Source organism: Pleurodeles waltl, chromosome 2_2, assembly GCF_031143425.1.
Source record: "Pleurodeles waltl isolate 20211129_DDA chromosome 2_2, aPleWal1.hap1.20221129, whole genome shotgun sequence".
Classification (NCBI taxonomy): domain Eukaryota; kingdom Metazoa; phylum Chordata; class Amphibia; order Caudata; family Salamandridae; genus Pleurodeles; species Pleurodeles waltl.
This window is the reverse complement of record NC_090439.1, coordinates 976,930,468-976,954,434: the sequence shown is the minus strand read 5'-3', so window position 1 is coordinate 976,954,434 and position 23,967 is coordinate 976,930,468. Positions and strand designations below refer to the sequence as shown.

Genomic DNA, 23,967 nt, shown 5'->3' with positions numbered 1-23,967 from the left:
TGTTAAAGCCATTACAGATACAACTCTCTTGGGTGTAAGTGAGCATGGGATATGTGCAACATTTATCTTATACCCTACACTTCAAGGGTAGCCTAGTTCACATTAACATTAACCACAGATATATGGGAAACCTTTACTGCACACGATTGTGTGTTGAGAGAAAGCCAAGTCTCTCAAGATCCTAAACGCCTCTTCAAAACGTACCTTCCGTAATGCATTATCCGGTAGAGACTCTAGCTGCAGATTCCTTACCTTTGATTTTCCCCGATGTCAGACTGGATCCAGTAACTTTTGCTCGAGCAATACCGCTGTGTTCACCATCGGGTGGCTCCGTTTGGCTCTGCAAAGTGTCATTGCTGCCAGAAGTGATGTCATGGTCACCTATATAGGTGCCAACCAGGCATAAGTTACTTTAATCACCACTTTCCACAACAGAAGCACAGAGCCATGACAAGAACTGAAGCAAATGTGTGCCCAAACTAGGGCCCTGAAAAAGGGATTTCCCTAGCCCTAGTAAACATGTTCACAGATCGTGAAGGCATGGGTGAGTGTAAGGAATCTGCAGCTAGATAGAGTCTCTACCAGATAATGCATTACCAAAGGTAAGTTACTTGTTCATCTTACAGAGACTTCTAGCAGCAGATTCCTTACCTTTGATTAGATACCCAAGCCATATCCTCCTGACGGTGGGCGGCAGACCAATGTTTTCATATTATAAAGTCCTTCAGGACCAAACAGGCGACATGCCTGTCCGTAAGGTCCTGACTGTCCAGGCAGTAGTGCTTGGTAAATGTGTGCAGGGACGCCCACGCTGCTGTCAGACAGATGTCGAGGACTGGGGCTCCACAAGCTACCTTTGTAGTCATAACTTTTCCCCTGGAGGCTGCTTCTTAGCCAGGGCGTAGCAGATCTTAATACAGAGAACAACCCAGTGCGAACTGGTCCGCTTCTGTACTTCCCGGTCCTTCTTTGCTCCCACATACCACACAGAGTTCATTGTCCACCCAGAACACTTTAGGTAGAACAACGCTCTTTTTGGGTCCATCTGGTGGAGTTGCTCCTCTTTCTTAGAGGGAAGTGAAGGAGCAAAGTAGGTGGACAAGGTGACAGTTTGGCTCAGATGAACTTGGGTCACCACCTTTGGAAGGAAAGAGACATGGGTAAGCAGCACTACATTGTCTGAAAATATTATTAGTTATGGGGACCTGGATGACAAGGCCTGCATCTCACTCACCCTCCGGGCAGGTGGTATTGCCACTGAGAAGGCGGTCTTGATGGTAAGCAGCCGGAGGGGACAATTGTGCAGTGTCTCCAAGAAAGCACACATGAGGTAAGTATGAACTAAGTTAAGATCCCACTGAGACATGATAAAAAGGGAGTAGGAGGAAACATATGCCCAAGCCCCTTTAGAAACCTATTTACAATAGGAGACAAACAGAGAGGGTTAGTCAGGCAGCCGCATAAAGGCGGACAGTGCAGAGAGACTGCCCTTAAGAGTACCTAAAGCAGAGTTCTGCTGGGCAAGAGAAAGAATGAAAATTAGTATATCAGTGAGAGAAGCATAAAAAGGATCTATAGACTTCTCTGTACAAGATCTTACAAATCTTTGCCAACGGCAGGCATATGTTGTTTTTGTGGAGGAACGCCTGGCTGCCAAGATAACGTTACAGACTTCAGGAAGAATGTCGAAAGCAATCAACTGTTGACTCTCAATCTCCATGCATGAAGGCGTAGGAGTTGACAGGTTTGGGTGGAGAACACTTCTGCTCCTGCAACAGAAGGTCCTCCTAAAGGGGCAGCCTGATTGGAGTATCGATTCTTGTTTTCAGAAGCTCAGGCTACCATACTCTCCGTGCCCAGTCCAGACCCACAAAGATGACTTGAGCCTGGTCGTTCTTGATCTTCTTGAGAACTTCCGGCAGGCGTGGTACGGGCAGATAATTGTACAGGAGGCCTGAGCTACACTCACAACGAAACACGTTGCCAAGCTATTGTGCCTTAGAAACTACAACATGCAATACTGGTGACATTCCATGTTCTCTTTGGAGGCAAAAAGATCTAACCAAAGCTCTCCCCACTGCTGACAGAGACCTTGCACCACCTCTGAATGGAGATGCCACTTGTGATCTGCTAGGCATCAACAGCCGAGTTCATGCACTCTGGCGTTCAGAAAACCACCCAGGTGTTGAACCATCAGGGTTATGCCCTGTTGTTCCAGTCATGTCCAGAGACACAGGGCCTCTTGACAAAGGGTCCACAACCCCACCCCCCCTGCTTGTTGCAGTGCCACATGGCGGTGATGCTGTCCGTGAACACCTGCACCAACTTCCCCTTGACAGAGGGAAGAAATGCCTTCAATGCTAGCGCGATCGCCCGGAGCTCCAACATCTTGATGTGGAGTCTGGATTCCACCAGAGAACGGAGTCCTCTGATCTCCACCTATCCCAGATGGCTGCCACATCTCATAAGTGATGCATCTGTCACTACTGTAAGGTCTGCTTGGGTAAGGGAAAGGAGTCTGCCTCTGGCCCAATCATGGTTCGTAAGCCACCACTGCAAGACTTTTGCAGTTCCCTCCGAGGTCTGAACCACGTCGGAGAGATTTCCCTGATGCTCAGCCCAATGGAACTTCAGGTCCCACTGCAGAGCCCGCATATGCCATCAGGCATGTTTTACCAGCAGGATGAAAGGCCATGAGGCCCAGCAGCCTCAGAGTCGGTCTCACCAAAACCAACGATAGAGGCCGAGACATCGGTATTCTAGCCTGAATATTCTGAACTCACTGCTCAGGAGGATAAGCCTGAAACCGCACTGTGTCCAGAACAGCACCTACGAAAGACAGCATCTGAGAGGGAGTCAGGTGTGACTTTGGCATGTTTATAGTGAACTTTAGCGAATGCAGAAGGCTTGCCGTAGTCTGGAGGTGGGAGACGACAGCCTGGGATAAGTTCGCCTTTAACAGCCAGTCCTCGAGGTAGGGGAAGACTGAAACCGCTGACCTGCAATGATGAGCTGAGACCATCACCTTGGTGAACACCCGAGGGGTGCTGGTAAGACCAAATGGCAGCACAGTCAACTTAAAGTGTTTGTAGCCTACTTGGAACTGCAGGTAATGCCTATGGACAGGCAGGATAGGATTATGAGAATACGCATCTTGCAAGTCCAGTGCTACCAACCAGTCTTTTAGGTCTAGGGCAGACAAGACCTTAGCTAACGTGAGCATCTTCAACTTCTCCTTCTTGAGGAAGAGATTTACAGTTCATAGGTCGAGAATAGGGCAACCCTTGTTCTTTTTTTGGTATCAGAAAGAGAAGAAATAACATCTACTGCCTACTTCTGATATTGGGACCCTTTTTAAGGCTCTCTTGGGCAAGAGAGTCGTAACTTCCTCTTGGAGCAATGACAAATGATCCTTCATCAGCCATTCGAATGTTGGCGGTATTGGGGAAGGAAAGTATTGTAAACGCAGGGCATAGCCATTCCTGATGACCTGCATTACCCATGCGTCCGATGTTATGGACTGCCAGTGGAGGAGATGATGCAGTATTCTCCCTACAACTGGGCCAGCATGGTCCTACAGAACCAAACTAGGAGGGATTTGAGGAAGCAGCTGCCAGGGGCTGGGTGGCAGACAACTTTTGGTTTTCAGACCCTCTAGGTCTGAAAGCACTGCGCCCACGTCCTTGCATAACCTGGGTTGGTTGCATAGGACGGTGGCTGGCATAGGGCTGGCACGGTATCACCTCACTTCTGTAGCCACAAAAGGGGTGCAAGGCAGATGGTGGATGAGGGGTTGCAGAGAGGTCCAAGGAATTGGCCGTAGTCCAAGATTCCTTAAAGCGCTCCAGCGCCGAGTCTGCCTTCTCGCCAAATAAGCAAGTACCATCGAAGGGCATGTCCATCAGGTTTGCTTGGACATCCCCCGTAAAAACAGATGTCCTCAGTCAGGCGTGGCACCTTAAGGACACTGTGGACGTAACCGCTCTGCCTAGTGCGTCAGTCGTATCGAAGCCACACCAAATGGTGATCTTCGCTGCGTCCCTCCTGTCTTTTACTGCTTGGGAGAGTATGGCCCAGGTCTCCTCCGGGACCTGAGGCAGCACTTGCACAACCATATCCCAAATGGTGTGTGAGAAACAGACCAATAAGCACGAAGTGTTCACCACTCTCACTGCCAGACTGGTGAAAGAAAACAATCTTGTTCTCAATATAGTCCAGCCTCTTGGATTTCCTGTATGGGGGAGCAGAAGCTAATGCACCATGGGAAGGGGAGGCTTGGACTACCAAGCTCTCAGGGGTGGGTTGTTGGCTGAGGAAGCTAGGGTCGTCCGGTGCAGGGTGATGGTGGCAGGCAATTGTCCTATTTAAAGGAGCCCCTGTACTGGGCTTGGACCAAGTTACCAGCAGGACATCTGTAAGTGTTTGTTAAAGGGCAAAAGGGATTTGGATGTAGAAGCCCCAGGCTGAAGCACTTCCATCAAGACGTTAGTCTTGACAGCCACTGAGGGCAGTTCGAGGTTGAGTACCTCCACTGCCCTATGCACCAACGTTGCAAAGGAAGCTCCCTTCTCCATAGCCACAGTGAGGGTAGGGCGCAAGCCAGTACCTAGAGAGGTGTCCAGACCTCTGGTGGCCTCTCCTAGCTCCTCATACCAGTCCACACTATTCCCCAACTTATGTTTAAAGGGTCCAGAGACCCCACCAATCTTCTCCCATGCCTGTCTGTGTGAAATAAGGTTCAGGCAATGATCTGGAACCGGAGGGTGCAACTGATGCTGTTCTGGCTCCGGATCGTCGGGAATCAGAATCGGGCTGGGCCACCGGGAGAATCGGCATCAGAGGTCACCTGGGTATGACTGACACTGGTCCGGAATCGGATCCATGAGACCCAATCGGAGCCAAGGCTGCCAACGTGGAACCAGATGGGGCCTTCACCTACTTCACAGGCCCACAGGCTCGCCAGAGGGGTCAGCCCGCTTGAATACACAGTGCATGGCACCGTAAAATTCCTTTATCTCAGTGGGTTTGAACCGACTCTAGGAAATGGGGGGGGGGGGGGGGGGGAGAGGGGGGAGGCGCGTAGTTGAACTGGGCAACAAGCTCTGCAGAACATTGTTCCCTTCTTGTCAGCCGAGGTGAGGTCTAAGTCCTCTTGGACTACTTCTTTTTGTGTCTCTTCCCCAATGGGACAAAGAGGACTTGGGGCTCCTGAAGTGGTCCTACGACCTTTTTCTCGACCAGGATAGAGCCCTCAGAGGTGTTGCGTGTGCCAGTGCCGTTGACTGCCGGGCCACAAGCAGCTTTAGGGATCGCTCCCTCAAAGTCTTCAGCGCCATGGCCCGGCAGTCCGAGTACAACTTGGAGTCATGGATGCACTCGAGGCACCAGAGGCAAACGAGATGGAGGTCTGTAACAAACATGGCGTGGTGACAGCGCCACATAGTTTGAATCCAGCCTTTCTCTAAGACATCCTTGATACACTTGAAAAAAAAAAAAAACTTGACAAACCGTTTAAAAACATGCCTGTCAAAAAGCGACAGAGAGGTAGCTCTCTCCAGATCTGCGCTAACACGCATGGAAAAAAAAAAAAGAACTGGCATGGAAAAAAAAAAAAAGACCGGCAACCGTGCTCATTGGTGGCACCTATATAGGACCACAACATCACTTCCGGCGCCAACAATGCCATGTGGAGTGGAGCCACACGACAGCGTGCGCAGGGGTATTGCTTGAGCATACGTTTCCAGATCTACTCTGACAGCTGGGGAAAATCAAAGGTAAGAAATCTGCAGCTAGTCTATCAGTTTACCTACTACAGACTGCCTTTATCAGTTTCAAAACTCTCACAGTCACCAAGCCTACATTGAGAAATGAAGTTGATATGAGTAGAAAAATAGATACTTTAAACAATGTTTACTCTACAGAGAGGGTATACTCTCTACCACACTGTTTGTAGGCAATACTGTATTACTAAGAACAGAATACATTCTAAGCAAAACATACCCAGAGACACTATTCTGTGAATATGACCATAGCCTGAAGGTTGTAAAGATCATATTAACTGCAGCCTTCATATGGTGCTGAACCCTTTACAGATACACCTCCTTCTAAAACTAAAGAAACAGGTACATAGGTTATTACCTGGTGCACACAGTTGTCAACGTTATGTAGAAATTATCATACAGAGACGATTCTGTCTAATAAATCAAGGCTGCTTACAATACTTAGTACGTACTATGTAAAATCTTTGCCCAGCAGGAAACCTTTTCTGAAGAGCCAAAAAAACTTGTGTGGAACATACTGAACAGAACTTGCCAACTGTCATCCAGACACACAGTTACTCTTCAGTACAAGGATTTATAACATGTTCAATGCCTTTACACATCAATGATATATTAGAAGCACATCCATTTTGTAAACACACCGAGTACCTGGGCACAGGCTGCACAATGTTAGGCAAAAAATAGCGAACTGCCACCATGTAAACTATAGAAGAAACTAGCAAGCTCATTGGATGATGTCTTCAGTGATGTCATTTGCGATGTCATGAGTGATGTCATAGAACATGTCAGTTGTGATGTAATATGTGAGATCATAAGCAGCGCATGGCGGGGCGCAAGTTATAGCTAGCTCTGCTAACTATAACTGGAGAATTTGTGTGTTATTTTTAGTTCATAACGTTAACATTGTCACTGACATTCACTTAACTAAAACGTTACTTTAACCTTTGTTCTTTTGCGTGAATTTTTAAGCTTTTTTTAAATTTATTTTTCTTAATAAAAACGGATCTTCTTATCACACCCAACTATAACTTTACTTCAACCTTAGTTTTTTTTCAATTACTTTCTAGTTTTTTTTTTTTTAATGTAACATAATATTTTATTACCATAAGTAAAGCCACACCCTATGATGTGAGGCCTTTGGCTGTGTGCGGAAGGGGTTTGCCAGCAAGCCTAGCCGCAGGCGTAATCCCCAGCAAGCACGCCCTGGGGACAACCCCAGGCCAAAAAGAAGAAAAAAATGGGAGGAGAGCCACAAGGCAGTTCGGTGAACTACTATAACTTGTACCCCCATCTTGCACTGCCAATAACCTCACATATTACATCACTCATGGCATGTTAAATTACAGCACTTATGATGTAACATTTAAATAACAGCGTTACAGGAAATACTAAGGCGTTCAATCAATGATTCTGACAGTGTGCTACTGGCTTTGTGAACGAGGAGTAATACAACAACCTATAATGGATGGTTGGACATCTTATAAGATTGTTTGTAAGCTCTTTCAAAAGAGGCAAAACATTGATATTTCAGTAGTGAGGCACTTCTGATGGAAGTCCCCATCTTTTTACTTTTATTCACCCAAACGATGGGTGCCGTAGTAAGAACATTTCTTATGTTTGATTAATTAAAATCTTACACAAAACGCCCATAAAACACAATCATGATACAATTTCTTTCAATCAACTTTGGATAACATGATAATAATGTTTATAATCCAATAAATACTTAAAACGTTTAAAATCGCAAACAATCTTTTGAGTTAAATTTGTAACCACGTTCATAAGTGCCCAATAGCCGTTTGTGAAGCGTACGCTGGCAGTGTAACCCTATCCCAGGTCAGATGAATGTAGTAAATATAGAGTTGTCAGAAATATAGGCCTTAAGAGAAATTATGGACCCATGGAGTTAAGTTTCCTAGTAAGTTCACTTAACAATTTAGCAGCTCGACATTGTTCCAAGATACCCTGGGAGTTAAGGCAATGTTTCCTTGAAATGTCTGATGTTGTACGTAAGAAAGATCTGACTGAGTAAAACATGCCTGGACAGCAAGTGGTGCCTGCAAGTGATTCTTGCTCATAGTCACATAGCCTGCACCGGTAGTTCTGGAATTGTTGGTTATCCCAGTATAGCCTAAATTATTTGATTGAAAATAATAAGAACTCCAAGCAAATAATGGAAAGTCTAGCAAGGGCGTAAAACAAATATCGCTGAGCAGACAATGTTGTATGAATCCATTGTGTAATGTGAGTTCTTACTATTGGCCAGGCTAAAATGTCAGCAGATCTGCTAAGCAATGAGAAATGTGTTTTTAGTACGATTTGAGAGCAGAGTGCTGGAGGTTGTTTTCCCAAAGTGACTGAGCCTCCAGGTTTTTGACAGAAAATGGTAAATGCATAGCCCATGGATTTACAGAGGGGCGTCATACAACAGAAGAGACCTAACTGCGACTTTTAGTGTTCCTGGCCTTGCTTTTTAAACCACAGAGCAGTAAGCTAAGAAGTTACCATTACAAGCAAGACCTTCATGAACTAGGCCGAATTCCAGATGAATTTGTGAGCAGGAGCAGCTCCGGGCTAGATTAAATAAATTTCTAAATGTATCACAGTGAGTAAGATCCAATGTTGGGTCAATATGACCTTGAAAGCACGGATGACCATAGCTCATTCACTGAATTAACTTTACTCTGGTTACATTTAATATCAGACTTGCTGAGGGGCTGTGAAGCTTTACGTTGAGTCTACAAAGAGCATATGCTATTGAAGTTCCTTGGTGTTTTAGCTTTGCAAGCTGGCATTTAGGTGATCCTTTTTCCATAAGCCACATGTCCAAATATTAGAAGCATGCGGAATTTCCTAGCGAAAAATGTCTGGAATGCCATACTTTCAGATTTTTTCAAGAATTTTCCAAAGATCATTATGCTGGACTTGGATTGACTCAGTTCTTGTTTGTTTTTACAGTGGGATGTATGGTAGTCATGTAAAACCCTTTGCAGCCCTATGCATGTTTGGTCAAGGAGGACAATGTTATCTGTGTACTATATAATTTGTAAGTGGACATTATGGATCTTTAGGGGGAAGCGGGGACAATTTTGCTGTCCCAGTGGATGCCCCTAAAACTGTGTTACTGAGGCTGAAGAGGTGATGGGCAAGACACAACGCTGTTTTAAGCACCCTGTTGATACAGTTTTTTTTTTTTTTTTTTTAAATAAACCCTTCGCTCTTTACCGAGCTTTATTCGGGACGAGGAGTCGCAATACAGTGAAATTATAACTTAAAGCAAACTGGATAGAATGCCCCAAGCTGCCAGCTTTTCCACATTATTTGTTGATCAATATTGTCAAAGGCTGCTGTATAGTCAATGATGCAAGCAAATAACAGAGGGGGGAGGGTGACTTTAGAGTTAATAGCACCATGAGCCAAAAAAGGGTTAATGTCACAATGTTATCTGTGGTACTGCAGTTTGGTATAAATCCTGTTTGGAACAAGGTTTAGCAAAGCAAATAGCACTCGCCTATAAAAGCTACTGGCTTCTGCAATGTTTTGCAGCCATGCTGTACAGCAGCATAGATGCTTTGCAGTGTAGCTAAAACTGATTTTTAAAAATTGCTATGACGCAGACAGAGCTGTTGTGTTTTTTGTTTTGTTTTTTTAAGTGCATTAGCACTGGATAAATTTTAGCCCTTTTGATATTTTAGACATGCTGTAAAGCAGTCACACTGCTATAGAGCATGGCAACATTCCTTGCCAAAGTTGGCAATGCTCATACTGCATAGCATGAAAAAAGGCATTGGCAGAGCCAATAGTCTCAAAGGTGAAGTCTATTGGCGTTGCCAATGCTTGTTAGGTCTTGGCACAGGTCCTCTGTGATTCTGAGCAACTCAGTTAATCTCTCTATGCATGAAAAAGGAAAAAAAAGATATTTGGCAAAAGATCCTATCACCCAAAGGAAATAATTGCACCCATGTCTTAGCGGGAATACATTTGGAAGCACATAAAATCTGTTGTCACAGTAAAAGCAGATAACATCTGCTGTCAAATAAAACACCCATTTCAAAGGTGAAAGGATTTTTTTGAAGTGTTTGTGGCATGATAAAACATATGTACATGTGCAAAGAGGGTTCAACAAAAGAAACAGGGAGGAAAAAATAAAAATTGTGCCTCAATCACAGCACAATCAGTAGATAGACAGAAATCAAGCTGATGCAATTAATACTTGGTCCTTGCTCCAGCCGAAAGAAGAGAAAGTGAACAACATGAGCAGGCCAATTAGAAGCAGCAAATAAGAGTGAGAATGAAGTCAACAAATGTTAAGCAATCAACGGGCTACAAGCCCCTCATATAGAATATCTCTGGCAAGCGAGAGCACATGCAGTGCCTGTGCTGCCACAGGTGAGACCTAAAAAGGGGCGAGGGTATTATTGGTTGACCAAGTTGTGAGCTCCTTGCCTTCAACATCTAGCAGTGCAATTTTTCCGTAGCCAGAGAGATTCATTCTGCTGCCCTTATTTTTATAGAGTGGACCTATGACTGACTTGTGCCAAGAATCAACAACAGAGCTAGTTAAATGGATGGGTGCAGTAGGTAGAGGTTGATCACTTGCAGAGAGCTGGCCACTGAACATCACTGAACAATAGACACTTTGCTCAACCCTGCTGTGAAGGGCTGGAGACTGAGCTAGTAGGGTGTCAGATGGTCAAGGAGGCACGGCACACGGCCTGGCCACAGACATAAAGCAGTAGTCTACAACAACAGCTTATGCTGTCCAAATATTCACACCTAAAAATGCTTGCAACGGATCTCAGAAACTTTAGAGAAAAAAAAAAAAAAGACATGAATGCTATGCCACACAAGTAGAAACAAGATCTGCAGCTCATGTTGGCTGGTCACGAGTAACGGAGGACGGGTACTGGTTGCAACATTAAAAGAGGAGGAGCTAGAGTCCCGAGAAGGACTATGCATATTTAGGTCTGGTAGAAATAGCTTTGACTGATCTTTTGACATCAAGTAATAACAATAATACATATATATTTAACAGACTGGTCCCTTTGCTTTCTCCAAATACAGTTATATTTTTGATGGGCCCACATTTACACCCATTCAGTTTTAGAGCGGTCAGTCATGACATATGTTTTTAGCTTCTACAGTCTGGGAACCAGCGAGGCAATGAAACCTGTCCCTGGGATGGCAGTCAATGGGGTGCAGAGGATCGGACTGGCATTCTGGAAGTCTGGCAACCCCAAGGATGGGAGCCTGCTCGCAGCAGATCTGTTTTTGAAGTCCATTCCCATCCCCTCGACTGCCCCCCTATACCAGTGGCCCTTCTAAGGCAGCGTCTTACTCTATGTCAGCAGTCACAGCACTCGCAGCCAGCCCTGGGTCCGGACTCCATGTCGGGCTTCACCTACTTCAATCAATCATGGCCGACCCCACGGCAATGGCAGAGGGCTCACTCATCCATTCTGTCTCCACTCTGACTTGTGCACTGCGTTACATAAACAAGGTGAGTAAAGAGGTGGTGGTACCTTGTTCAATGCCTGAAGTGAGTATTAATAAGTATTATGCATGGGCATACTGCAGAGACAACCCTCAACCTTCCGTAAATCATTATAGGTGCTGGGTCAACCAAAGACTTACTTGACCAGTCTGACATCAACTTGTACGCACTGCCAGTCACCACATCTCAGACTGAGTTGAGAAAGAGCGAATGAGCAGTTTGTTGGCTTTTGTAAAAATATCAGAAGGCACAGATGATTAAAGAGTGACGTTGAAAATCTGGCTGTGTACAGTGAATTAGTTACCAGTGATGCAAAATAGGTCATGGAGCCAAGACTAAATGGTGGTGCAAATCTGGGTCGGCACTTCAAATATCTGAATGAAAATTTGAACATACTTTCAGAGTCAGTGAGTGATGAGGATCTGACCTTGTACTAAAAAAATACTGAACAAGGAGGCACATTTAAAGATACATAATATGGGTAATACGTGACAGATATAATGTTAGGAATACTTGACATACTATTTGCATTCTGGATTGATGGTGTCCTGCATAACCTTAGCGCTGATACAACAGGGGTTATTCTTGTCCTTGTGTAGGAGTTTGTGACACGATGATGCCCAGCAATTACCAAAAGCGTGCACTGGCATAAGACTAGTAATTCTTGGTATTTTTAGAACATCACTACACTTCAGTAAGATTTGTCTGCCACCAACCATGTAGCCACTCACTCATTAATGCATGCACTTATTCATCCCTTCAACTAAGACATCAGCCTTTCAATGCACTCAGTCCTTCAGTCTTCCATTAATCTGTCCTTCAATGCATACACTCATCTATCCATTCGAAATTTGTATCATTCTCACATTCAACCCACCCAGACAACCGCACATAGAAAGAAACCCAACAATCAATGTAGACACATCTTCACTTGCAAAGTACCCAAGCCTACTGGCTTGCCAATGCTTGTGATTTATTTTAAATTCACCCTGCCTGTTTGCAATATTCTTAACTGGTTTAGCGTCACCCAGGTTAAAAACAGCAAGGAGCCAAATACTGCAGTAGATAACAGAACACCCATTGGATCTTCAAAATATGATTGAATCTCACACAAAGAACTCACACCACACCACACACACACACACACACACACCCCAGGGAACTACACTGTCTGCCAATGCACACATACGCTCAATTCAAGCTACTCACACACACATTCAAGGCACTACACAATGCAGGTCCTACGTATCTGCACAGTTGCATCTCCTTCCACCAACCACCCAGAAACCTCAGTTCAGCAGGATTCCTACTCGCACACATCCCACACATACACAGAACCTGATCAGCTGGACAGGCATTCTCTTACATCGGTCCTGAAGAATGAAGAACCTCACATTCCACACCAGAGCCGCCTCCTCTCTTTTTTAATTCCGCAAGAAGCTGAAGACCTGGCTTTTCAATTAACGAACCTACCATAGTCAAGGCTAGGCACACATACCAGCTCAGCGTGTGGATACCGTCAAGGTGATGGCGCACTTTACAAATACACATAATATAGCACATCGCATCTTACCCTCGTTGAACCTGCAAGGGCTGGAGCTCCCCAGTAGGCAAGCCCTGTGGTGTGAAATATTTTAGCAGCTCTTTAGCATCCAGTTGGGTCATGGATTCTCTCTGACTATCCTTTCGGCCTAACAATTGCTCAGATGACCCAGTCAGTATAGCAACTCTAAGAGGAAGAAAGTTAAATACATAATTTGTTAAGGCTGTAATTGTTGTAACACAAAACAACAGCGACCACTGCCAAGAAATTTGGAGTACCAAGGGTTAGAAGTTGCTTCTTACCTCATTCTGTGTTTTATTTTTTCAAAATTTTCCAAGTTCTGAAGAACATATCTTTCAGGCCACTCCAGTGGATTTGACTTTGTTGGATCGGGTTCTGGTAACAAGAGATATTTCATCAATTTAAACAGATAACAGTGAAAACTCTTACAGAAAGTTAAAGCACTTTTGGGTTTTGAAGTCAATACAAGTGGAAAACAAAAATTTCTACCTTTACCAAGAAAATATAAGCGCTAAGTTATTATTTAATAAACATGAAGGACAAAGAAACTAAAATAATCTGGATGTAGGGCGGGTTTGAGATCTAATGGTTATAACTAATGGGTTAACAGAGTTGTATGAAACTGTAGAATTTCTACTGCTGAGGAAACTGCAAGGATGCTAAAGAAGTAGACATTTACTAGTGTATAACCAGAGCACGTCAATACGATAAGTGTAAATGCAGGCGAGAAGGAAATAACTGCCTTCGCAGAGAGGTACACCCAACAGTGTAAATGAAACCAGTGTCTAGGTTTTGGGTGATAATTGTAATTTTTTTCTTCTTATATGCATACAATGCCAGTGCCTAATATCGAAGTGAATAAGCACCAGGGCCCACAGTTTCAACCAAAAGCTTGCGTCCTGCGCTATCGAGTGTCAATTTGCTGCATAACCAAGGCTGCGTAGTTTTGGTTCCACCTGATGCCTTGTCACTGCTCCACCAGACTCCCTGTCTCTTGATCTCACTCCTGCAGGTTATTTCATCCCTGCTTTCTTCCTTTGTCATATTTTTCTGTCTTTCTCATCCTCCTTCTGTTCTCATTTGTGATTTTCTATTTCTTTCTCCGAGTCAAACTCTGATGAGGAAACAACAGTGCTGGTCTCTAAAAACGAGTGCCGGTGGGCCCCACCTGCAAGCACCACATCAAATTAAAAACTGTGCAATGCTCTTTTAATGGACATTTGTCTATCTAAAGGATAGCAACAATTACCATCGTAATGGGAACAAGAGCAATATAAATGTTACCTTTTAAATTGCCATTTTATCATCTAAAGCATTTGACAGGGCAATTTTCAGTGTGTGGACAAAACCAGCCAGAAATGGACTGCTCTAAAATGAAAGCTGCTTTACACACAGAAGTGGTTTTAATAACGCTGAGGACACAAAGCCTAATTTCCATCATCAAAGCCAGTAAGTCTGGCCCTTGTATTCACAGAAAGAGACAACATGCAGGAACCCATGCAAGTGCACACGCACACACAAGCCCTGTGCCCATGCCAACATGCAGATGCCCCAATTAACAGGTGTAGGCATCGGATAAAGACACATTGAGGTGCAAATGCACACAGACGATTAGGCATCTGGAAACGCATGTACATACAAAACACACCTTCAAGCACTCCCAATAGTAAGCACTGCCACATAACACACAAACGAACACACAAAAACAACTACAGTCAAACACACACACATTTACATACAAGAAATATATAGAAGGGCAAATTGGCAGAATAGCAGCAACTATTACTAGAAAAGCGGGGCAAGCATTTACAAAGCAAATATGCCCGGCCTATATTAAGTATGTACTCCGTTGTAGTACATTGTTTTTTTTAATAAAAGGGGCTTTCCAATACTGATTTATAAGTATGTGCATAATTGGTACCTTAACTGCATGACTTAGTTGCATAAATGTTATTTACGGATGCCCGAGCTAGAAAAAAAAAGTTGAGCTGCGGCACTGCAGCATTCTGAGAAGTTGGGTTCACCGGGCACGCTCACAGAACAGCGGGCACACGAATGGGAAATAAACGAGCCAGTGCCAGCGAGGTTAACTCCAACCATGCCCCTTCCTGGAGAGATTGGGGTGTCGGTGGGCACAGAAGGGGAGTAGGGGTTCCGGTTCTCCGGACAGGAAGGCTGACGCTACCTTCCGGAAATGAAAATCAAAGGGCCGATGCCCTCAGTTCTGCTTCCATAACTCAAGTCACTACATTCTCTGGTAATGTAGGAGAAGGATAAGTTACTTACCTGTAAATCCTAGTTCTCTTCCAGGGGTATCCTCATCAAAGTCATAAACATTGAATATTCCCGCCCTCGTGCGGGGACCCCGGAGCATATATAAAGTATGAAATATGCACGAAAAATATATATAGCATTTTTAGAAGACAAATTTTCATACTAAACTCATATATACTTATACTTGTCCTTTTCAAAATTACAGTAAGAGAAAAAATAAGCAATGGTGGGATACTGGAGGTGCTCAGGGTCTTAAAGGCACGGTGCCAGAATTTTTATGGTTCTCCTGTGTTAACCTGCTTGCAGCCTATTGGCTAAGAATGCTCCTTTGTTTTCAATGTAGTTTTTTCTTCTTTTTCTCTGATGTTACTACTGCTTATTTCCCTAGGCCCAGTTATGGGGCTTTGGAAAATATTTTTTCTCTTATTGTAATTTTGAAAAGGACTGTTTAAAAAAAGAAAAACTCTATAGAAATAAAGCATTTTAGCATGTTTATGATTATAGTCTGCATTGCTGTTTTACACATGTATATATGAGTTTAGTATGAAAATTTGTCTACTAAAAATGCTAAATATATTTTTCGTGCATATTTCATACTTTATATATGTGTATTTTATATATGCTCCCGGGTCCCCGCACGAGGGTGGGAATATTCAATGTTTATGACTATTGATGAGAATTCCCTGGAAGAGAAGGGACATAATCCCAAGGGAGGGAAAATGGTTTGTTCAATGAAGAACAGGAGAGCAACACCAGATTACTTATTACACGCAAGGAGGAAGAATCAGAGACCATTGTTAACTGACCACAGGGAACAGGAAATAAGGATTCAGGACCCGAGTGCTGTGAGCAGAACTAGTCTAAACACAAGCACATTCTTAGTTCTTGAGAGAGAGAGAAATTACTCAGTAGTTACAGAACAATATATTTTAAAGGGAATTACTCAGTCTTCAACCATATTGTTGGATTAAAGCACGTTAGGTTTGCAGGCCTCGCTAACATTTTATGCAACAATACTTCTAGTATCACCGCAACATCGCAGGAAGTGAGGTCACGTTCTGGATGCCACAAGCCCACTCTGAGGAAAGAAAACTGAGTAACAAGCACCACATCCTGTTACTAAGCGAGTTTTCTCTTTAGAGCAGCAGAGAAGAAAGTTATAAGAAAGTATTTCCCGAACTTCATACCACTGCACTGGGGCATCACTCGCTGACATTAAGAGTATGACATTTTGGGCCAGATGTAGCAAGCAGGTTTGCCCATTCTGTGTCTATCGGAAAATGTGTTCGTACATATGGCCCTTTGCTCCTGGAAGTGAATCCCAACTGCAGAATATTAAAGGAGGGCGTGGCTTGCAAAACAATCGAATAAAAATTTTTAAAAAAAAGTTTGTTTATGGGTTCCCGATTACATCGCTCATAAGCCAGCTGCTTCTAAATTCTTTCCTTAACCTGTTCTGTGCCGCGGATGTAATGGTTACGTCCTGCGGCACAGTGCTGCTGTGCCGAGGACGTAACCATTACGTCCTTGGCACACAGCCCAGAGGAAGCGCTCTCGCTCCCTCTGTGTGCTTCCCCCCACCCCCCCTCCTTCCACCCCCACCCCACCACAATGACATCAGCGCGCGATTGCGCGCTGACTTCATTATCGGGTGCCCGTCGCACAGGAAGCCATTTGCTTCCTGTGCGGCGAGGGTGGGGGCAGATTGGCCTACTATTTTAGGCTGATCTGCCCCCAAGGGGGACAGAAACCACTGGAACGCCAGGGATGTTATTATTTTTGTGTCTTTATGTGGGGGCGGTGTCCCCTTGGGCAAGGGGAACCCCCAACCAAGGGGGCATAGAACTGTTGGCCTTTTGTGCCACCCTTGGTGCCTAAGAAACTTAGGCACCAGGGACTGTGTGTAGTGGATCGGGGGGGCGGCCCCTTGGGCAAGGGTCGCTCCCCTTAGGGGGGCATGTCTTTTAGGGCCATTGCTGCCCCCCTTGGGGGCAGATCAGCCTATTATTTTTAGGCTGATCTACCCTGAGGGGGGCAAAAACCACTAGAACGCCAGAGGTTTTTTTTTTTATTTGTTTATTTTTGTGCAGGGGCGTCCCCTTGGGCACGGGGCGCCCCCCCCAAGGGAGGCATTGACCTGTTGGCCCTAGGAGACAGATCGGCCTATTATTTTTAGGCTGATCTCCCCCCCAAGGGGGGCAGAAACCACTAGAACGCTAGGGATTTTTTTTTATTTGTTTATTTTTGTGGGGGGGGGGGGGGCGTCCCCTTGGGCACGGGGCGCCCCCCCAAGGGGGGCATTGACCTGTTGGCCATTTCTGCCTACCTTGGGGGCAGATGGGCCTATTTTTTTAGGCCCATCTGCCCCCAAGGGGGGCAGAAGCCCCTTAGACACCAGGGATAGTGTGTGTGTGTGTGAATTAGTGGAGGGGGGGCCTTGGGCAAGAGTCACCCCCCCCCTTTGGGGGCACATGTACCAAGGCCATTTCTGCACCCCTTGGGGACAGATCGGCCTATTATTTTTAGGCCCATCTGCCCCAAGGGGGGCAGAAGCCACTTAGGTACCAGGGATAGTGTTGTGTGTGTTTTTGTTTTTTTGGGGGGGGATGTCCCCCTGGGCAAGGGTCGCTCCCCATGGGGACACACCACTAAAGGTATTTTCTGCCCTCCTTGGGACAAATAGGCCTTTTTTTTTTAGTAGGCCGATCTGCCCCTATGGCAGAATCCACTTAGGCACCAATTTCTAAATGTTTGATGGTGGGGTGTTTGTCAACTGGTGAAGTATTTGCATTTGTGATAGAAAATGTTTTCCTCCTTTTTGTTCTAGTTCAAAGCTTTTGCTTTATTTGCTGTGGCTCTTTGCGGTTTTGGCGGTGGTTGACCTGCAGTTTGCACAGTTGCATGTTTTAGGTAAGTAAAAACAATTTACTCCAAAGGAGTATTGTTGCCATGCATGAATTACATGTTTGTAGGGGGTGTACTAAATGCAGGATTGTGTGTGAAATTGTCCTTAGATTTGTGCACAATGGTATTTGTTTTGTCTTATTTCTAATTTGCCTTTCTTTCTTTCTTTTTAGTGGGATATCATTGGTGATTGCTGTGTCTTTGCAGAGTAGTTGCTGGTGAATCAAGCTTTTTCAGGCAAGTGAGCGGTATAGTTTTTGAGTTTATAACTCTTACTAACAAAGCTACATTTTGTTACTTGTCTTACACAGTGCTGGTTGTTGGTGGTGAATTTGTCCAGTTAATTATAGTAGGAAATATCATGGCTAGCCGCAGGATGACCGCTCAGCAGGTGGTTGGTATGCTTTTTTTGGGTCATTGTCTGACCATGATTATGAGACTGACTCTGCATCTGAGGCAGAGGAGGAAGTGAGGGATTCTGGCAGTGATGTTTCTGTTGGAGGGGAATCTTCTGATGAGGAAGCCACACTCAGTGCAGATGAAGGGCCTGTTTTAGAGGAGGACACTGATGTGCCATTAGTGCAGCAACCTGGGGCTGAAAGGTTTCCCTTCTAAGACCTGATCTCTGGGTTGCCCCAAACATGGAGCAGCCAGAGTTGCCTGCCTTTACTGGTCTCCCGGGGTGTAGCGCCAATACAGATAACTTTTTGCCTATCAATTTCTTTGAGTTATTCATGGATGAATTGTTTTTGGAAGAGATTGTTGAGCAGACTAATTTGTATGCGGAGCAGCATTTGAGCGACAACGCTGCTAGACTTAGGCCACACTCTAGAGCTGCCCAGTGGATTCCCACAAATTTGGAGGAGATAAAGAAGTTTTTGGGTTTGACTTTTTTGATGGGGTTGATAAGGAAGCAGTCACTGGCTTCTTATTGGTCAACTAGTCCCTTGATGGCAACAGCTATATTTCCTGCGACCATGAGTCGTAATCAGTATTTGCTTCTTCTTAGGATGCTGCATTTTGTTGACAATGCATTTGCCTTGTCACGAGATCACCCGGATTCTGACCGTCTTTTTAAGATTAGGCCTGTCCTTGATCATTTTGTAGATCGGTTTTCGGAGGTCTATGTTCCAGGCAAAGAGATAAGTGTGGACGAGTCCTTGGTCCTCTTCAAGGGTCGTTTGGTTTTTAGGCAGAACATTCCTAGCAAAAGGGCACAATATGGAATTAAATTGTATATGCTGTCTGAAAGTAGTACAGGATATGTGTATAGTTTCCGTGTCTACACTGGTAGGGATTCCAATATTGACCCCCCTGGTTGTCCTCCCACTTTTGGAGTTACTGAGAAAATTGTGTGGGATCTTGGTAGACGACTGTTCAACAAAGGTCACCATTTGTATGTAGATAACTTCTACACTGGAGTGCAGTTGTTCAAGGAATTGTTTAAAGTGGACACTGTTGCTTGTGGCACAATTCACTGTAACCGGAAAGGCTATCCAAGGGAGCTTGTTTGTAAAAAACTTGAGAGGGGACAGTGCTGTGCCTTGCGGAATGATGAGCTGCTAGCTTTGAAATTTTCAGACAAGAGGGATGTCTACATGCTAAATACCATCCATGATGAGAGTACTTCCCCCGTGACTGTTAGGGGCCAGGTTGCTGAAGTGCGCAAACCTGTGTGCATTTTAGATTATAATAAGCACATGGGAGGTGTAGATAGAGTTGACCAGAGGTTGGAACCTTATACTGCTATTCGTAGGTCTTACGTTTGGCATAAGAAGTTAGCACTTCACCTCTTCCACTTAGCAACCTTCAATGCTTTTATTGTGTTTAGGGATAGGTCTCCAGAGTCAAAGATGACATTTGTGAAATTTCAGGAGTCAGTGATAGGGAGCATTATTATGGTGGAACAGGCCAGAGTTCCTAGAGAAGCAGTGGTGGAGGATGTGGCTAGATTGAAAGATCGCCACTTTGCTGAGCACATTCCTCCCACACCCAAAAAAGACTTTCCAGCTAAGAAATGTAGAGTGTGTTTTCGAAGAGGTATCCGGAGGGAGACTCTAATGTATTGCCCAGATTGTCCTTCAAAGCCTGGGCTGTGTGTGGGTGGTTGTTTTAAGAATTACCACACCCAGAAGAATTTCTGGGAACAACCATGAGTGTAAACTCGTGTCTGTTTTGTATTTTCATGTGTTCAGTTTCATGGTTAGCATTTCTGTCATGTACTTAGAGCTTTTGTGTTTATAGTTTTGTAATTCTTTCTACTTAGTTAGGGGTTCCTCTGTTAAAAAAAAAAAAGAAAAAAAAAAAATGATGCCATTGTGTGTGGAGTGGGGCTTGGCTGAGAGTGTACATATTGACTTGCTGTTGGCTACTGCAACACACTGCCAGCCAAACACCAGTCAACACACTCCCATCAGCTGGTGTGATTGCTGTATCAGGCATGTGGGCGTATGTAAGAGATGGGCTCTTGAGTGGCGCTGTCTGTCGATGTGAGTGTTGTAATGTGCTGGGCCCGTGGCTGGCGGTGTGAATACTCTTGTGCGTGTCATGTATGAAAGGTGTGTGAATGGACTGTAAAGCGGTTGGTGCCTTGTCACGGCTTTACAGCTCACGAGCTGTGAGTCATTGGTTCAGTTTTTTGCCTTTCAGTTATTAACAGTGCATTTCATTTTTGTGAAATCTCTTGTTAATAAAATTTGATCCACTGAACCATCACTCACCCTCATGCCAAATCCAACCAGTATGTGTGGTAAAAATGACAAAACCTGCTCCACTGTAATCAGGCGTCGCAGCACACCTGTGACACGCTAGGTGCCACGGGTGGGACCTCGATGATGAAGCATGCCACCAAATTGGTTGGTGGGTGAGGGGTCTTCTTCACATAACCTAAGTGCGTTTCTTTTCACAATTTTAGTGTTTGGCACATCACGGACGTATGTGGACACATCAAAATGATATATTACAAAACTACCTGTGTTTTGGGGGGGGGGGGGAGAGGCACCTGTGTTTTTGGCCCTGGGTGCGGCCTTCATCTAGGGAAACCTACCAAACCCAGACATTTTTTAAAACTAGACACCCCAAGGAGTCCAGGGAGGTGTGGCTTGCGTGGATCCCCTAACATTTTCATACCCAGACTCCTCTGTAAACCTCAAAATCTGCTTAAAAAAGCATATTTTCCTGACTTTTCTTAGTAGGATCACCGCTCCAGCACAAAATTCCTACTCCCCAGTGTTCCCCTTAGTCTCCCAAGTAAAATGACACCTCACTTATGTGGGTCCCCAAAGAGAGTCAGTCTAAAGATGTATAAAAGAAGAATATGTCCTTATAAACTCGCTGTGCTATCCCCTCTATCTCTACAAGTTTTGGGCCTTATTCTGTTGCAGGCACCTGGCCCACCCACACAAGTGAGGTATCATTTTTACCGGGAGACTTGGGGGAACGCTGGGTGGAAGGAAATTTGTGGCTCCTCTCAGATTCCAGAACTTTCTGTCACCGAAATGTGAGGAAAACGTGTTTTGTTAGCCACATTTTGAGGTTTGCAAAGGATTCTGTGTAACAGAACCTGGTCAGAGCCCCACAAGTCACCCCTTCTTGGATTCCCCTAGGTCTCTAGTTTTCAAAAATGCACAGGTTTGGTAGGTTTCCCTAGGTGCCGGCTGAGCTAGAGGCCAAAATCTACAGGTAGGCACTTTGCAAAAAACAGCTCTGTTTTCTGTCAAAAAATGTGATGTGTCCACGTTGCGTTTTGGGGCATTTCCTGTCGCAGGCGCTAGGCCTACCCACACAAGTGAGGTATCATTTTTATCGGGAGACTTGTAGGAACGCTGGGTGGAAGGAAATTCGTGACTCCTCTCTGATTCCAGAACTATCTGTCACCAAAATGTGAGGAAGATGTGTTTTTTTAGCCAAAGTTTGAGGTTTGCAAAGGATTCTGGGTAACAGAACCTGGTCAGAGCCCCACAAGTCACCCCATCTTGGATTCCCCTAGGTCTCTAGTTTTCAAAAATGCACAGGTTTGGTAGGTTTCCCTAGGTGCCAGCTGAGCTAGAGGCCAAAATCTACAGGTAGGCACTTTGCAAAAAACACCTCCGTTTTCTTTCAAAAAATGTGATGTGTCCATGTTTCGTTTTGGGGCGTTTCCTGTCGCGGGCGCTAGGCCTATCCACACAAGTGAGGTATCATTTTTATCGGGAGACTTGGGGGAACAGATTAGCAAAACAAGTGTTATTGCCCCTTGTCTTTCTCTATTTTTTCCTTCCAAATATAAGAGAGTGTGTAAAAAAGACATCTATTTAAGAAATGCCCTGTAATTCACATGCTAGTATGGTCACCCCGGAATTCAGAGATGTGCAAATAACCACTGCTCCTCAACACCTTATCTTGTGCCCTTTTTGGAAATACAAAGGTTTTCTTGATAGCTATTTTTCACTCTTTATATTTCAGCAAATGAATTGCTGTATACCCGGTATAGAATGAAAACGCACTGCAGGGTGCAGCTCATTTATTGGCTCTGGGTACCTAGGGTTCTTGATGAACCTACAAGCCCTATATATCCCCGCAACCAGAGGAGTCCAGCAGACGTAACAGTATATTGCTTTCGAAAATCTGACATTGCAGGAAAAAGTTACAGAGAACAATTTATGTTTTTTTTCACCTCAATTTCAATATTTTTCTTTTTCAGTTGTTATTTTCTGTAGGAAACCCTTGTAGGATCTACACAAATTAACCCTTGCTGAATTCAGAATTTTGTGTACTTTTCAGAAATGTTGCGGTTTCTGGGATCCAGCGTTGGTTTCATGCCCATTTCTGTCACTGACTGGAAGGAGGCTGAAAGCACACAAAAAATCGTAAAAATGGGGTATGTCCCAGTAAAATGCCAAAATTGTGTTGAAAAATTGAGTTTTCTGATTCAAGTCTGCCTGTTCCTGAAAGCTGGGAAGCTGGTGATTTTAGCACCGCAAACCCTTTGTTGATGCCCTTTTCAGGGAAAAAAACACAAGCCTTCTTCTGCACCCCCTTTTTCCCATTTTTTTTTTTTTTTTTTTTAAAACGAAATTTTCACTGTATTTTGGCTAATTTCTTGGCCTCCTTCTGGGGAATCCACAAAGTCTGGGTACCTCTAGAATCCCTAGGATGTTGGGGAAAAAAAGGACGCAAATTTGGCGTGGGTAGCTTATGTGAACAAAAAGTTATGAGGGCCTAAGCGCGAACTGACCCAAATAGCCAAAAAAAGGCTCGGCACAGGAGGGGGAAAAGGCCTGGCAGCGAAGGGGTTAAGTGGGCAACAAACACACACCCAAGAACTGCTGGAGATATATGAACAGCTGCGTATAGTGACTTCTTTACAGGTCAGGCAGAACCCGCTGGGGGGGGTGGTGGTGGGAGGGGAGGGAGTGCCCCCCGCAGCCAAGAATGGAAGGGAGCTCCATGTTTGTACAGTAAAGGCGGGCAGATAACAGGAGACATCGGTCATCTAAGCATTCGTTTTCTCTGCCCCTTGAGGGCCTGCATCACGGTGTAGTCCTGCACCCAGGCAGTCTCTCCTTGAGGGTGAGGGGGTAGGTTGAGGCGTTTTCCCTGCCAGTGGGCCTTCTCCCATCAAGGCTGTGCAACTTTGCTGCTGCTGCTAGACGTGCTGAGCCTCTAACCATCACTTTTTTGCTGTTCCTTGAAAGATGCAGAGAAAAAATTCAGAAGGACCCTGGCGCAGCCACATGCACAGGCCTTTAATACCGCACTACGAATGCTGCCTCCCGAGGAGTCACCGGACAGGCCGGGGTTCTCTCGGTAATGGAATGGGATGCAAATACGGCCACGGTAGGGACCTGTTTTTTCTGTGAACATAAATGAAAACATTGTTCGGGTTTTATAAAAAGATAAGCATTAAGGGTTCTGTTCCTGGGCCCAGGGGTCTATAAAAACGCAAAAACAGAGACGCCGGTCACAAACAT

At 44.8% G+C, this 23,967-nt stretch overlaps 1 protein-coding gene across 1 annotated transcript in view; it reads right to left on the bottom strand.

The window, feature by feature from the left end:
• The window catches only part of MTBP (MDM2 binding protein), a 192,924-nt gene that overhangs the window by 55,142 nt on the left and 113,815 nt on the right, over positions 1-23,967 (bottom strand). Inside the window, exons 15-16 of the mRNA XM_069220682.1 lie at positions 13,120-13,213; positions 12,848-13,003 (exon numbers count right to left, since the gene is read on the bottom strand). Of these exons, the coding sequence (XP_069076783.1) occupies positions 12,848-13,003; positions 13,120-13,213 (250 nt within the window). The remainder of the gene's footprint in view (positions 1-12,847; positions 13,004-13,119; positions 13,214-23,967) is intronic.